Source organism: Physeter macrocephalus, chromosome 20 (assembly GCF_002837175.3).
Source record: "Physeter macrocephalus isolate SW-GA chromosome 20, ASM283717v5, whole genome shotgun sequence".
Lineage (NCBI taxonomy): Eukaryota > Metazoa > Chordata > Mammalia > Artiodactyla > Physeteridae > Physeter > Physeter macrocephalus.
The window spans coordinates 46419985-46437092 of NC_041233.1; the positions used below are offsets into that span (position 1 = coordinate 46419985).

General features: G+C 41.4%; 1 protein-coding gene across 2 annotated transcripts in view; it reads left to right on the top strand.

Moving 5' to 3' along the window:
* MINPP1 (multiple inositol-polyphosphate phosphatase 1) overlaps positions 1–17108 on the top strand; it is a 114434-nt gene that overhangs the window by 86052 nt on the left and 11274 nt on the right. Inside the window, exon 5 of one of the 2 annotated variants that reach the window (XM_055080823.1) lies at positions 16702–16842. In XM_055080823.1, the coding sequence (XP_054936798.1) occupies positions 16702–16819 (118 nt within the window). In that variant the 3' untranslated portion in view covers positions 16820–16842. Of the gene's footprint in view, positions 1–16701; positions 17024–17108 lie in introns of those variants that run through there. The other variant, XM_028481031.2, reaches the window with a different exon arrangement.

Sequence of the window (17108 nt, forward strand, 5' to 3'; positions counted from 1 at the left end):
AGATTGCTTTTGCTATTTGGGGTCTTTTGTGTTTCCATACAAATTGTGAAATTTTTTTTTCTAGTTCTGTAAAAAATGCTAGTGGTAGTTTGATAGGGATTGCATTGAATCTGTAGATTGCTTTGGGTAGTAGAGTCATTTTCACAATGTTGATTCTTCCAATCCAAGAACATGGTATATTTCTCCACCTATTTGTATCATCTTTAATTTCTTTCATCAGTGTCTTATAGTTTTCTGCATACAAGTTTTTTGTCTCCTTAGGTAGGTTTATTCCTAGATATTTTATTCTTTTTGTTGCAATGGTAAATGGGAGTGTTTTCTTAATTTCACTCTCAGATTTTTCATCATTAGTGTATAAGAATGCCAGAGATTTCTGTGCATTAATTTTGTATCCTGCTACTTTGCCAAATTCATTGATTAGCTCTAGTAGTTTTCTGGTAGCATCCTTAGGATTCTCTATGTATAATATCATGTCATCTGCAAATAGTGACAGCTTTACTTCTTCTTTTCCTATTTGGATTCCTTTTATTTCTTTTTCTTCTCTGATTGCTGTGGCTAGAACTTCCAAAACTATGTTGAATAAGAGTGGTGAGATTGGGCAACCTTTTCTTGTTCCTGATCTTAGTGGAAATGGTTTCAGTTTTTCACCATTGAGAACGATGCTGGCTGTGGGTTTGTCATATATGGCCTTTATTATGTTGAGGAAAGTTCCCTCTATGCCTACTTTCTGCAGGGTTTTTATCATAAACGGGTGTTGAATTTTGTTGAAAGCTTTCTCTGCATCTATTGTGATGATCATATGGTTTTTCTCCTTCAATTTATTAATATGGTGTATTACGTTGATTGATTTGCGTATATTGAAGAATCCTTGCATTCCTGGAATAAACCCCACTTGATCATGGTGTATGATCCTTTTAATGTGCTGTTGGATTCTGTTTGCTAGTATTTTGTTGAGGATTTTTGCATCTATGTTCATCCGTGATATTGGCCTGTAGTTTTCTTTCTTTGTGACATCTTTGTCTGGTTTTGGTATCAGGGTGATGGTGGCCTCGTAGAATGAGTTTGGGAGTGTTCCTCCCTCGTAAGGCAGATTCTTTACCCCGGACCACCAAGGAAGTCCCGAGAAATTAGCTTTAGATATGTGTCACAATTTAAAGAGACATTTTGCTGTTGTAAACCTGAAACTAACAATATTATAAATCTACTATACCTCAATTAAAAAAAAAAAAAAAGGAAGGGCACCTCAAAAAAAATAAATAAAATAATATAAGAAGAGTGGAGATGTCATAGTGACCTCTTCATGGTAGGGTTAAAGATTGCCCCCATCTTCTATTCTTCTTGGAAGTATTTTTCCTGTTAATGTTTAATCATCTGTGTTCCTACAACACTTAATTCCTTAAAAACCTATAAACAATAAACATCTATGTGAAAAAATAGGTTTTTAAAAATATAGAAATTGGGCTTCCCTGGTGGCGCAGTGGTTGCGCGTCCGCCTGCCGATGCAGGGGAACTGGGTTCGTGCCCCGGTCTGGGAAGATCCCACATGCCGCGGAGCGGCTGGGCCCGTGAGCCATGGCCGCTGGGCCTGCGCGTCCGGAGCCTGTGCTCCGCAACGGGAGAGGCCACAGCAGAGGGAGGCCCGCATACCACAAAAAAAAAAAAAAAAAGAAATATTTTGGAAGAGGCAGCAAACAGATTGTCCAAATTCTTGAGGTCAAGTCATAGTTTCTGCAATCCATGTCTTTAAAAATATATACTTTTACAACTAGAAAAAAATACATAGACTCATTTAAACTTGCTTTCCATTCTATAAAAGGGGACAATAAGTTCTATTAAGTTTGTTAAAATATTCTTTTCTTATAATCACTTCTTGTATTTTAAGGGCAGTTTTTTAAAGTTTTTGTTTAGGAATTTAGGAGACTAATCAAATAGTCAATGTCTGACTACATACTCAGAACATGTATAGTGTAAGTGACTAATTTTAAACTTTTTGATTGTAACGTAAGTGCCTGACATTAAGCTTTTGGTTGCTGAGGCGTCCATTTCAAAGACATTCATTTCGAATAAACATATTGCCAGCTGTGTGAGGAACTTATTATAGAAACAGCTAGATAAGGAACCAGGTTGAGCACCGCCCCATCCATGAATTCCCCCTTTTAGAAAAGCCCTGGGTGACCCTAGATAACTGACCACTTGAGTGGTCTGCTTCTCCCTTCCCACACCTTATTCCTACTCTTATGCCTTAACTTTGCCAAGAAAGAGTGAACTCATGAAACCTTAGGTACCCCACCCTTGAGCACTAATAAAAGCAGAACCCCAGGTCCATGCTCCCTCCTTCTCTCTCTACCCACGACCTTGTGTGGCCTTGTAGCACGCCCTGTACCCTCCAGGACCTGTGAGTAATAAATCTTGTTCGTCAAAGTTCCCTGATGGTTTTGCTGAGATGTGTCCTGCAATCATAATAAGAATCAAAGAGGGCAGTCCAGTCACAACATTAGCCCTGGTGATGGGGGGTGGGGGAAACGTCTGGCCAGTCTGGAGACTGAGTTCAACCAGGTGGGTGATCAATCAATCAATCAGTCATGTCTACATAATGGGGCCCCAATGAAAACCCTGAGGCTCGGATGAGCTTCTCTGGTTGGCATTACTCTATGCACATTGTCATACATCAATGCAAGATTGTAAATCCAGCAAGAAGCAAAGGATGCAAAGCTAGGTCCTAGGCAGGAGCGATTCAGGCCACCCTTCCAGAACTGGAGCCAGGCCACAGACCCCTGTGAGGACCCCGTAGGTATGAGTTTCAGAGCTCTTAGGGGCATATGTTTGACCCCACGGGCATGGAACAGAGGCCAGAGAACACTCTGCAGAGAAGAAAACAGATACATGGCCAAGTGGGTGTCAGTCCAGGTCCCAGACCAAAAGGGACTTAGAAAATTTCAAGGAAGGCACTTCAAAGTGTGGGAGCCTGAAGGGGCAGGGCTGGGGTAGAGGCCCCTCTTGCTCTGGTGTGAGGGCAGTTACCACTACCAAGAAAGTGTTTCTTTCAGAAATACTTGCCTTTTGCATTAGTTGAGCTCTAATAGCATCATTCCCCACCTCCCCCTTGGAATTTCTGTGAATGTATGCTAATTAAATTGGAAAGCTGAGTACAGCAAAAATAGAAAGAGATTTTTAAAGACTATGTTATAAAGTCCTTATCTTCTCTAATTCTTTGAGTTGTTAACCTCTAGTCAGCTTTCAAACTTTCAGTTGTATGCTCTAGGGCCATTCACATCTGCAAATCCTCTTTCTAGAATCTTTTATGCGCTAAAGAGATCAAATTTCCCTAGAAGAATCCTTCCTTGCCTGTGTTATTTCCATTTCCGGGAAGTGTTTTACATCTGCGTTGCAAAATAGCAGTCATGCCTCCTTCTCACTTACCATCCCAGGATAAATGTTACTTTCCTGACAAGCAGTTTGGATGCCTTCCAACCCCCAAGGCTCTGTGCATCAGTCGTTACGGAAATCCTTTTCCCTTCCAGACAAGATTGTCTTCTCCAGTACAAAATGGATTTTGTACTATTTTGCCCTATCTCAAACTGCCTTCCCCCATACTCTCTAGAGGTCCAATTCTTCTAGCAAGGAGGTGGAATAAACCATTTCTGACCTGCCATACTCATCCTCTCCCACACCCTTGCTGGATTACTATTTCCCCTGTCTCCCGGCTTCCTCGCCTTTGATCATGTTCTTGCTTGCACCTGGAATTCCCTCTCCGTTACTCCCCTTCCCCTCAGGTCACCTCAAAGGAAGAAGAGCTCCAGTTCAATCACAAGGCCAAGTTAAAGTACTATCTTTCCAAAAGCATGATTGTGACCATTTACCTTTCAGAAGAGTCTAAGAAGAAAAAGCACAGAATTCCTCCACGTGTCAGTAAAGATTTCCAGCTTTAACCAGTCCACATGCTCCAGGCCAGCATATAGAAGTTGAAAGGGACACAGGTTTGTACCCAGCTACCAGCTGACTTGGTGGCAGGGTATTAGAAAAAAAAAAAAAAAAAGACACAAATCACATGGAAGGATGTGTGGGAGGGGAGAAAAATAAAAGACTGCCTTCTCATAGAAATGTGTTTTTAAAATTTCTATAGGTAGTGCTGTCAGGACTGCATATCAACTTTCATGGGCCCGACACATTTTGGGCCTATGGGTCTCCTCCTACCATAATGCATGTTCATGGGTGCTAAAACTTTCCTTTTTCTCTGATATAAGAAAATAATTATTTTCTTCAATCCCAAGTTCATTTTTTTCTTTTGATTTTTAAAGAAATTTAAACAATTTAGTGAGCCTCTAAAGTATTGTGGAGGTCTAGAAATTATGCTTAATGGATAGTTAGCCCTGAGACTATATCTTATAATGTAGCATAAAAGACATGATTTGGTATAGTGTTTTAGAGCTGTAATCCAGGAGCCAGGCTGTCTGGGTTTGAATCCTGTCTCTGCCCTTCTCTAGCTGTGTGACCTCAGAGGAGTTATTGAATATCTGTCTTTGTGACTCAGTTTCCTCATGTGTAGAATAGGGATAATACTATCACATAGTTTATTGGGTTATGGCTAAGGCTAATATGTGCTAGACCAAAGACTGACACATAGTACTATATGAGTACTATAAGTGTTAGCTATTATCATTATTAATTATTGTCAATGTTAGGTGCTTAATCAATATATATTAAATGAAACAACAAATATTCTTCTTATGCCAAGGTATTATTTTCAGCAGCATCAAGCCACATTAAAAGAAGGATTTTAAATCTGGACATAATTATTTCTATTTTTGAGAAAGAGGAAAAGAAAACAAAACCCTCTGGGAGATGAGGCAAACCCTTGACAGTATATGAATGCATCTTGTTCTGCACATTATTGAAATCCCAAACTCTTTTAAGCTGGAAGCATTTAAGAGGCCATCCTTGATTTATATTAAATTAGTGAGCAACTAAACTCTCTAGGTCCTTTTTATATGAAAAATGATCAAACCAGGTTTTCTCCATTTTTTACTTCCACAATTCATTTTATAAACCTGGTTGGAGAACTTTACCTTATTACGACTACTTCACATCTCACTACTTTTAGGCTAATAGCTGTCTTAGTCTATTAAATCTTGATTTTCTTTTAGCAATCACATTAGTTTTCCCACACATCCTTTTACCATATAAAAACCTGATAAGCATAGTTTCTCTGATCTCATGTAAATCATTAACATATATCTTATCTAGGACAGGGTCAGACCACTCATCTAAGAGATTGCTTCTGGGTTGACATATTTTGGAGATACAGTTACCCAAACAGTTTTAAACGTCCTGATTACCATCATTTAGCTCCAATGTTTTGATCTTAGCTACAGTGTAATCAGGAAAGACTTTGTAGCAGGCCGATTCACATCAACATTTAGCTTGTCTGGGCCAGTAGTTTGCCTAGACATCAGAATTGCCTTTCAGAATCTACTCCTTTAAAACATAGATTCCGAGGCCCCACTCCTCTGACTCTTGAGTCAGTAGGTTCTGAGTCCGGAGAATTAGTACTTCCGTTACGGCCAGCACCTGATAGAATCTCCTCTCCTACCTCAGACCTATTGAATTGGAATCTACCGATTATGGATCTCCAAGTGATTTGTAGGCACCTCAAAGTTTGAGGAGTACTGTGTAAGCCATTCCCATAAGTTAGCTTTTTTTTTTTTTTTTTTTTTTTTTTTTTTTTGCGGTACGCGGGCCTCTCACTGCTGTGGCCTCTCCCGTTGCGGAGCACAGGCTCCGGACGCGCAGGCTCAGCGGCCATGGCTCACGGGCCCCGCCACCCCGCCGCCTCACGGACCCAGCCGCTCCGCGGCATGTGGGATCTTCCCGGACCGGGGCACGAACCCATGTCCCCTGCATCGGCAGGCAGACTCCCAACCACTGCGCCACCAGGGAAGCCCCTGCCAACACTTTGATTTCAGACTTCCAGCCTCCAGAACTGTGAGACAACACTATGAGATCCAGTTTGTGGGACTTTGTTACAACAGCCTTGGGAAACTAAAGCAGTATCTTAGGTATAGTAATTATGGTTGTTACTATTATTACTACCAAGTGCTGGCCCCGGGGAGACTGTGGTGAAGAAGACCCAGTCTCTGCCCTCAGGTAGATTAGAGCACGGAACTGTGCCAGGAGTATAGTGATGAATGGCTTGATACCCATCTGGGGTTCGGAGGAGAACCACAGTGGGAGAACAGCTGGGAAGGCACTAAGCATTCTTGAGGGTCTAGAAAGACTCTCCAGGGGAGATGCGATCTCTGCAGAGGGGCCGGTAAGGTCAGGTAGGTAAAAAAGCTACCTATACTGTTCCAGGCAGAGGGACAGTGTTTGAAGACCCCTGAGATGAAAGAGATGACTATAACATCTCTTTCATCTGCCATTTCTTTCAGCCTTTGGTCTTGTAGGTCACCTGGAGATGAGAAAATGAGTTCCTTTTACATGGCCAAGTATCCTCACTTTTTCTTTTCCACCTGGAGCATCAGTTCTCCTCTTTAGAGTGAGTGCCCTTCACACTTCACTTGAAGACTTTTGTTTGAAAGAGGACTGTAAAACAGTGCTTGAGTGATTCTGTCATCCCTCTATGGCCCTCCCTCTTTCTCTCTCTTGTTCCAGCATCGTGCTGGCATGGTCCTTCTGTCTACTTTAGTATTTTCATGCAATCTGGGTTATAGTCTCCCGATACTTTTCTGATAAGAGATATATTGGTTTCAGGGATTTGTCCTTAGTTAAGCAATACATCTTGCCTCTTCTAGGTTTCTGTTGTGCGTGTTCTTTCAGAAATGTTCCCTCATCAGAAAGTTACCTATGTGGCCACACTTTTTTCTTTAGAACTATCAAGAAAATTGCTTTTATTCTCATTGAACTCATTTGCAGCTTTATTTTTAGTATTTTCATTTTTAGAAACTTGCATGCCTGTTGAATATATTATTCTCTTTGGGGGCTTCTAACCATGGATTCATATATGTCTTCTCTATAAGAAGACATATATGTTCATTCAGTGAACATATATGTTCATTGTTCATTCATTCAATTAATATTTTTAAGCATCTACTGTGTAACAGGCACATAGAGCCCTGAACAAAATGATCCACATCCTTGTAGAGATTACAGTCCAGTGAAGATTTGTGTCTGGTTGGGTCTTGCATTCTCGGGGTGGGGGGGTTGTTTTTCAATATTATGAACCCTAAGGTGGCACAGAGTCTCTGTCAGGATCCTAACGGCCAAGAAATACAATAACGAGATGGTGTCCTTGAGGATAGTCTATGAAGGGACTGTTTACAAGGTTGTGGACAGGGTGAAAAGAAGCTAAGGACTAGAAATAGCAGTACATCAGTTACCACTCCTGTGTCAAGGTCAAGGAGAGAGCTGTAGCTGAAGGTCAGGGCCTGCCAACAGGAACAGTGCAGCCAGTACCAACCTGCAGCCTGGCAGGGAGGGAGCAAAGGCAATAAGTACTGTACCTGTGATGGTTAATTTTACGTGACAACTTGGCTAGGCCGTGGTACCCAGTTTTTGGTAAAACAGCAGTCTTGATGTTGCTAGGAAAGTATTTTTTTAGATGTGATTAACACTGAAATCAGTAGACTTGGAGTAAAGCAGATAAGCCTCCATAATGTAAGTGGGCCTCATCTAAGCAGTTGAAGGCCTTAGAGGGAAAAAGACTGAGGTTCCCGGAGGAGGAAGGATTCTGCCTCCAGACTGCCCTCAGACTCAAGACTGCAACAGCTCTTCCCTGGGTCTCCAGCCTGACGGCCTGCCCTGCAGATTTTGGACTTGCCAGCCCCTACAATCATGTGAGGCTCGTTCTCTCTCTCTCTCCCACTCTCTCTTCATATACATATATATATATGACACATACATATACACATATACGTAAACACATGGGTAATACATATATGCATATATATATACATATATAGAACCACATACATACATATATAATTACATATTTGCACATACGGTTCTGTCTCTCTGGAGAGCCCTGAATAATACAGTACCTAACCACTCCTTCTCCCTTTGGTTTCCCACCAGCTCTTGCCAAACACAACAAGCGAGCTGGGGGAAAGGGAACCCGTGGATGCTGTCTGCAGAGGTCAGCATCCTGAGGCACAGAGTAGGAAGGAGAGGGTGGATCTGGAGGGCCAAATCAAGATTGTCAGGACAGCTACTTTCCCACAGAGAGGCCTTTCAGAGTACAAATCTGGCCATGCTACTAATGGCTTAAGTATCTTTCACAGAATGGAGCAAAGCTGAAGCTCCTGGCCCACATGGCTGGCTGCATCTTTTATGACCTCAGCCCTTCCTTTCACACCAGCCTAGCCTCCTGCCTCTCCACCACCTTCTACTTTATGTTTCCGTGGTAATTCCCTGAAGCACTTATAATTCCCTACCCTAAGCAGGTTTTTTCATGCTGCTGTGCCTCTCTGTACACACCACTCCATCTGCCTGGGCTACCCTATGCCCCCCATCCACTGGCAAAGTCTTGCTTATCCTGCCAAATCCAGCTCACGTGTCACATGCCTTGTGAATCTGCGAAGTCTGTCCTGTTTGCTTGGTCCCAGAATTCCCGCAGCTTTCCTCTCTGTTACCTCCATGGCATACACAGGATTCACTGATCACCCAGAATTCAGTTATTTATAGAGCGCTCTACCTTCCCCTGCACTGGCAGCACCATGAGGACAGAAATGGGTGTGATCCCTCTCCACGTCCCAGCCTCCAGCTCAAAGCCTACAAACGACACGACAGAGGTGGCGGGCGCGAGCCTCCTGTGAAGAGGTTCTTGGGCTTCTCACTGAGATGCAGATGTACCCTTCTTTTGGGAACAGTTTCAAATGACAACTCTAGCTTTTTAAAACCCATCCATTCTGAATGTACCTGCATTTCTGCACATCCTACATTTTGAGGCAGCCTAGGAAATGTACTGCAGATTTCTTCATTGGCAAGTATCTGATGTCAACCTCACTCATACCAACTACCCACAGTGTGTAATGAAACACACTGAGCTACATTCTTCAGCTGCTTCTGGCAGAGTGAAGTGCATAAAAAGCAATTCAACAGTTGGACAAGGCTCTCTTGGTTCATCTCGTCCTGAGGTCTCAGCACCGAGTCAAGCTGTTCTAAAGCCCTTTTCAAAACTGTTTCGTCAGTTGGACACTAGAGATTCATTTCATGGGGTTCTGTTAAGGGAAGGATTGCACTTGACACACAGATTTCTGTGTGTGTTGGGGGAGTGTGAGGGGAAAACATAACATGTTTATTTAGTTCAGTTTCTTTTTAGTACAAGCCTTATTCATGTTTCCTTGAAATAAAGTATAATGTCCAATTTCAAATCAGTTTCCAGAATCTCTCTAAGCATAATGTGGAATTTCCCACTGCCAGTAAATGCTGAAAGGCTATATTTCAAGCTGAAGTTCATTATAAACACCACCCCACCCACCAAGAATGAGCCTCTTTTTGATTGCTTAGGAAGGCTGGGATTAAGAACAGAGTGGCTAAAATAACGACGTAACAACGGAGAATAAATTAAATACAATCCTGCTAGATTAGTAAATTTTGTACCATTTCACGTGTTTAATACCTGAAAAATATTATTCCACAGACATTTAATTGGTGATGTGCATGTACTAGACACAGAGCTCGTTGATGAGAGGATGCTCAGTGAGCTGTTTGTTTCAGGGCACAGGGACATCTGGCACCCCACAGTCAAGTATAACTTAAACAAGAGGAAAAAGAGATTTGCTGGGATAAGCTTAGAAAGCTTTGCAGAGAGAGTGATACTTGAGCCTCGAAAAATGGTAGTGTTTCAACAAGCAGAGAGATAGGGGAGAATGTCATTCTAGAAAATGGGAACAACGTGGGCCAAGGTATAGAGTGGTCCCATGTGGGGACCCCTCAGTGTAAGGGGGCTGTGTCTACAGCATTAGGTGCATTGGGACAGGTTACTATGGGGAGATCAGGCTCTAAATATGGCTTTGCAATCACATCTTCAGGGACCCGAATGCCTCTTTAAAGAATTGTAATCAGGAGGTAGTAGGGAGCCATGAAAAAGTTTGGGCAAGGACATGGCATGATCTGATTTGTGCTTGGGGTCAGCGACTCTGGGAGATAGGACGTGTAACGGATGGATTTAAAGAAGGATAAGTGGGGAGTTCCCTGGTGGCCTAGTGGTTAGGATTCCGGGCTTTCACTGCCGTGGCCCGGATTCAGTTCCTGGTCAGGGAACTGAGATCCCACAAGCCGCGCAGTGCGGCAAAAAATAAAATAAAATAAAATAAAGAAGGATAAGTTGAAGAGCTCTCTTCATGTTTATAACGTTTCTTTTTAATACCTTACTGCTTAGACTTTATAGCTTGTTACACATTAACAGGTTCAAGTTGTGTATCCATGTCGTCCTTCCTCTCTCCAAAGGCAGGAATTCTGCCTCAGTGAAATTATTCCCTCCTTCTCTCCTTAGGATGATAATCCCTACTATTATAATACATGTAGCTTCTTGTGTGCAACTGACTTGAGTTTTGTGCCCCTTCTAGTAAAAGTTAAGTTTGTGTTGTAAAATATTTACCTATTTGGCTTAAAATTGAAATGTGAACTTTTATTTTAAGATACGTGAATTCTTTGATCTAGCAATTCCATGGATGGAAATTTGTCCTAAAGAAATAATCAGGATGGCCACAAAGATTTATCTCTAAGGACATTCATCTCTGTATTGCATATAATAGTAATAAACTGGAAGCAGCCTAAGCATCCAAGAGGAGATTGGTTATGCAGCCAATTAAGTATTTTTTGAAAAATGTCTAATAATATAGGTAAATGTTATAATGTAGTGTTGAATTTAAGAAACAGATAACAAATAAATATGATTCCATTTTGCAAAAAAAATTTTTTAAAGAATTTATGGAGAAAGATTGGAAGAGTATTGACCAAAATTTTAACAGTGGATATCCTTGGTTGATGAGTGAGTAGCATGGGTGATTTTTATGTTATTCTTTGGCTTTTCTTATATTTTCTAAATTTTCTATAATGAGTATGTATAATTTTTAGTTATTAGGAAAAAATGCTATTTAAAAATTGCTTTCATGCTAGAGGGTAGATTACAGTTCAGAACCATTCTTAGCTCCTTTGCATCTCTTGAATGAGTCTGAGCTTCGGAGTCTTTATTTGAATGAGAGGATTAGTTCCATAAACTCTAATACCATTTACAACTCTAAGATGTCTCACCACATTTTCTGTGCCTTTCTGTGTTCCCACAGCACCAGGTACCTACTTTGTCAGAGCACCACCCGTCACAAAGTAACTTAATTCTTATTTAGTTACTTTATGTCTGCCTCTTCCAGAAGGACCCAAGCATCTTAGAGGAAGGAACAGTCTTGTATCACCTCTATTTGCCAGGAGCATTCTGGTTTCAAGTGACAAATATATTACTCACTGATTTAAGCAAAAAAAAAAAAAAAGAAAGAAAGAAAGAAAACTAATATTAGTTCCTAGCACTAAAAAGTCCAGGGAGCGATCTAGTTTGGGTGTAGCTGGATCTAATATCCAAATGATGGTACCCAGACTCTGTCTCTCTCTGCTCTACTTTTGTTTCTGTTGGTCTCCTTGTCAAGCTACTGGCCCCCTCACATTCTCACAGCTACAGTCTCCTTTGGAGGGAGATCTTTATCTCCTTGATAGTTCCACAGAAGTCCCAGATTACTTTTCTTGAGTTCCATGCACAGCACTGTGGCCAGGGGCTTAAAATTTCCAGTTACTCCTCCTATACCTGTGGTTGGTGGTGGTCATGGGAGGCAGGGTGCAAGGCTAGTCTCTCTTGAAGGAACCACATGAGCCAAGAATACGGAATGAGTGTTTTCCCAAAGGAAAATCAAGATGCTGTCACCAGGAAAGGTAGAAATGGATTCTGGGTGAGTAAAAATGACAGCTATATCTCCTTCCATTTGCATCTCTAGCACCTTGCACTGTGCCTGGCATCAACTGGGTGAGGACTCAGTAAAAACCTTGTAGAATGAATGAAGGATCAATCTAAATTGTCATTTTTTCCCCCCTCAGAGAAACTTAAATCTCACCCAATTCTGATCAGCTGGGTGTACTCATGTTTTCTCTGGTTGTAAATTCTGGCTCTGACAGTTTTTCAAATAGTTTTTAGTCTTTGCTACTAATAGAAATTTGAAGTTGTTTTTATGAAATCATTTGCCTCTTCAGCCTTTATTACATATTCATTTCCTAAGAATCAAGTGAGAGTTTCTGTTGGATTAATGTAAAATGAGCATGACCATTGTAAATCTAAATTCCAATCCAGGCACTATTATTAACTGATTCATTCTTTGTCTTTGAAAGACTGCTGGAAAATTTTTTTCAGTAGTATGTGGGAAACAGTCTAACTCAGATATGGACTACTTTACTTAAAGATCGCAAAACTTTCTTGCCAGAAAAGAAAAAAACAAAACAAAACAAAAAAACCCAAAGAATAATAGGAATTCTATTGCTCACCACTCTGCTTTAATACAGCTTTAATACAGATGAGATGTAGGAGTTTTTTTCTCTTGTAATAGGACTTCCTTTTTTTTTTTTTAGTTTTTGGCCTCACCACGCAGCATGTGGGATCTTAGTTGCCCGACCAGGAATCGAACCTGTGGTTAAGGGAGTCTTAACTGCTAGACAACCAGAGAAGTCCCCATATTATTATTTTTTTAAGTTTAATATAAGCACATGTAAAAAAAAAATCAAACAGTACAAAAGAACATGCAATGAAAGCAAGTCTTCTATCCCTGATTCCTCTTCAAAGAGGCAACCACTACTGATAGTTTTTTATGCATCTTTCCAGAGATATTCAATACAAATATGTATAAGCATATCTGTATGTACTTATCTCCTTAGCTCCCCTTCCCCTTTTTACATAAATGGTAGTATCAATGTACCTGTCGTGTTCCTGGTTTTGTTCACTGAATATGTCTCACAGAGAGTTCCATATTAGAAGATGGCTTCACTTTGTTCTTTTTAATGACTGCCTAGTATTTTAATAGAAGACTATACCGTAATCCTCTTAGCCATTCCTCTACTGACGGGCATCTAAGTTGTTGCAGTCTTTTGCTACCTCGCCAGTGAGGGCCTTCTGCTTCAGCTGACACAAAGGGTTTGCCTTTTATTAAAAGGCATCACTGGGGAACATCCCGAAGACTAAATAAAAATAACAGTAGCAAAGAATCTAAAGCCATGGCATTGGCAAAGTACCACTTTGTAGTTCCAGGTAAAGTTCTGAATGCTCTAGTTTTCCTGGCAAATGGTACCTCTGTCTTCCCACTCTATTTCTACCTATTCCTGTTAGATGTTAAGGGGAGGGGTATTATATTCTTCCGGAGGTCATTACCAACCTCAAGTTCTGGAGCCCTGCTACTCCCCAGAGCAGACCCTGACACTCTAGATCCAGCTGATTGAACTGAACTGCTCTTCTGGGCACCCAGCTGACTATGGTATGCTGGAGTGTAAATGTTGAGAGTTGGTTGTGTCTTTTTGTTTGTTTTTCTTTTTTTTGTAATGCAAGTACCTGACCTTAAGCTTTGATTGCCACAGAGAGGCATCCACTTCAAAGGTGGCTATTTGGAATAAACACATTGCCAGCCACAGTTAGATAAAGAGCCAGGCCACCTCCCCCTGTTGAGGCTCCTTTGTTTTAGAGATCTTGGTCGATTTCGATAACTATTTGCGCCATTTGTTTTTCTCTTTCTGTGCTTTAAATCCCGCTCTTATGTTTTAAATTCACCAATAAGGAATCAGACCTCAAAACCCTAGGCCTTGACCACAGTAAAAGCAGAATCCCAGGCCCTCACACTCTCTCTCACTTTCTCTACCTGTGACCTTGCTGCGTGGCCCTCGGTGTGCTGTGTAATTTCCAGGTCCTGTAAATAATAAACCTTTATTTTTTAAGCGTTTCCTGGTGGTCATTGCTGAAGGACATCTTGCAATCATAATAAGAACGACAAGGGCTGGTCCAGCCACAACATTGGTTATTGATAGTCTGAGACCGGCACATTAACACATGCCAATCATTGATCTGTGTATGAAATGATAGGCCAGGTGGGGCAGACCTGGGCAGACTTCCAGAACAGTGGCCATGGGAGAGTCATCAAAGTGGGACCAATTCCAGAGTTGTGAACTGGGCTCTGCACTCTCGAACACTACTCTTCCCTTGGGAGGGGAACTTATGAGCTGCCACCTCAATCACAAAAAGATTCAGGGGGCTTTGACCTCTTCTTGGACCTGTCTGAGGGTCTTTCTACTGACGCTTACTCAGCTCTCTGTAAGTGGTTTAGATACTTCACAATGGAGTCAACAACATACACACATTTACCTTGCAAGAATTCTATTGCGTGTCTCATGTGTCCTTAGCAAAAAGAGAAAGAGAATTCAAATAATGCATGAAACGGCCCTGCTAGTCTACCTGATGAGTATCCGCCCAGAAGTAGATACAGCTGTGCCTGAAAACAGCAATGCTTGTCATCTGAAAACTTCAGGAAGACTGGGGGTGACTCCAAGGGTTTGAGCCAAAAAGTCAAACTATTGTTCCTGGTGTTGGTCTAAGAGTGGCGATAGGGCTTCCCTGGTGGCGCAGTGGTTGAGAATCTGCCTGCCAATGCAGGGGACACGGGTTCGAGCCCTGGTCTGGGATGATCCCACATGCCACGGAGCAACTAGGCCCGTGAGCCACAACTACTGAGCCTGCGCGTCGGGAGCATGTGCTCCGCAACAAGAGAGGCCGCAATAGTGAGAGGCCCGCGCACCGTGAGGAAGAGTGGCCCCCGCTTGCCGCAACTAGAGAAAGCCCTCGCACAGAAACGAAGACCCCAAATGAAGACCCTAGACAAAAATAAACAAATAAATAAATTTAAATTTTAAAAAAAGAGTGGCGATAGAAGAAAGAGGGAGGAATTCATTGAGAGTGATCAATGAAGAGTTAGAGAATCTGTTAAAATTATCTTCAACATTGACCACACCAAACCATGTATTTTTATGGAATTGTACTTGGTTTTGCATTTGAAGGATTTTCAAAGTTACCATTGACTAGTTATGAAACGTACCCTTAATGTGGTTGAACTTAAAGCACATTAGGTCTGACCCCACCATATCTCAATGGAACTTCTCTGAGGCTCACAGAGATAAAGTAGCATGCCAAAATTCACAAGCCAGAATTCAAACTGGTGCTGCCAGCAAGGCCTAAAGACGTAGCCTCTGCTCTTTACTGTGTCCTCATTTATAATTCTATTACCTACATAACTGGGAGTATGAGGGTGGCTCTGGGGTGACTAACCAACTGGGTTTACCCAGGACTAAAGGGCTTCCCAGGACTTAGGACATTCCCAGGCAAATTGTGATGGCCAGTTACCCAATTTGGGTTTTGAAAGGCTCTGAGTCACATGATGTGACCACCCCATTTCATTGATCTATCTATTTGGAATGCTTCCTCTGATATCCTGTGACTGAACCTTATTCTGAGTGATAGGCTCAAGAATAATGCCTTGAATTTTAAAATGGGCCCTTTAGAGTCTATGAGACCTAAGACAAGCCATTTGCCATGGACTTTGAGCTCTCTTCAAGTTTTTATTGAAGTCTTGAGCTCTGTTAAAATCAATACTTTGTTAATGCATGTAATCACTGACTGATTCATATGCTTTATAAATCTGTTCCCATGATTTGCTAGAGGTTGTGTTTTGTAACAAGGTGAACAAAGCCAGTGACAGGTGTTGTATTGCAATACCTTTCCCGTGAGAGGGAAAACCAAAGCAGAGAAAAACTATGTGATGGATAGGAAGTTCTCCAAAGAAGTTATACAAATGGCCAATAAGCACATGAAAAGATGTTCAACATCATTAGCCATCAGGAAAATGCAAAGCAAAACCACAACGAGATACTCCTTCACACCCACCGGCATGGCTCTAATAAAAAAGATGGACAGTAACAAGTGTTAGCCAAGATATGGAGAAATTGGAACACTCATACCTTGTTGGTGGGAATGTAAAACAATGCAGCCACTTAAGAAAACAGTCTGGCAGTTCCTCAAATCATTAAACATACAGTTAGCATATGACCTAGCAATTCCACTCCTAGGTATGTACCCAAGAGAAATGGAAACATATGTCTACACAAAAACTCACACATAAATGTTCATAGCAGCACCATTCACAGTGGCCAAAAGGTGGAAACTACCCAAATGTCCATCAATAATGAATAAAGAAAAAGTGGTATTTTCATACAATGGAGCCATGAAAAGAAATGAGGTACTGATGCATGCTGCAACATGGATGAACCTTGAAATATTATGCTAAGTGAAAGAAACCAGACTCAAAAGGCCACATATTTTATGACTCCATTTGTATGAAATATCCAGAATAAGCAAATCTGTAGAGATAAAAAGTTGATTAGCGGTTGCCCACTGGAGGATGGGGGAATTATGGGGTGATGGCCAATGAGTGCAGGGTTTCTTTGGGGGATAATGAAAATATTCTAAATTTGATTTTGGTGATGGATGTACAGCACAACTCTGTAAATATACTAAAGTCCATGGAATTGTACACTTTGAATGGGTGAATTTTATGCTATGTGAATTATATTTCAAAAAGTTGTTAAAAAGAAAGAAGAGATTGTTCTAAGCCTTGCTTCTGTCTCACGGCACAGCCAAGACCGCATTGCAAACCTCCTGACTCAACGAGGTTACATCAAACTCAAGTGCAACAAGCTGCCACTTCATCAGCCCCTCCCTCCATGTCGGCTGGGGAAGGTCCAGGGATTTTAAGTTCCTTTCACTATGGAGTAAAAGTAAGTGATGAATCACCTACCCTCCTACCACAGGCAATGGCAAGCCTGAAAAGAACTCTTGTTTGCTGAGTTTTTATCATTTTCCAGCGCTTTGGTTGAATCTATAGGAATATCTTTAAAGAACTTTCCCAGGAAGGAGAATTTATTTATGATTTTAAAATAATGCTTAATTTATTCTCTGTACCCTGGAAGCTAGCAAGGAAAGAAGTTTGGTCAATAAAAGGCTCTGATGCCTGCTTTTCTACAGAAGTCAAGCTTCTTCCTTT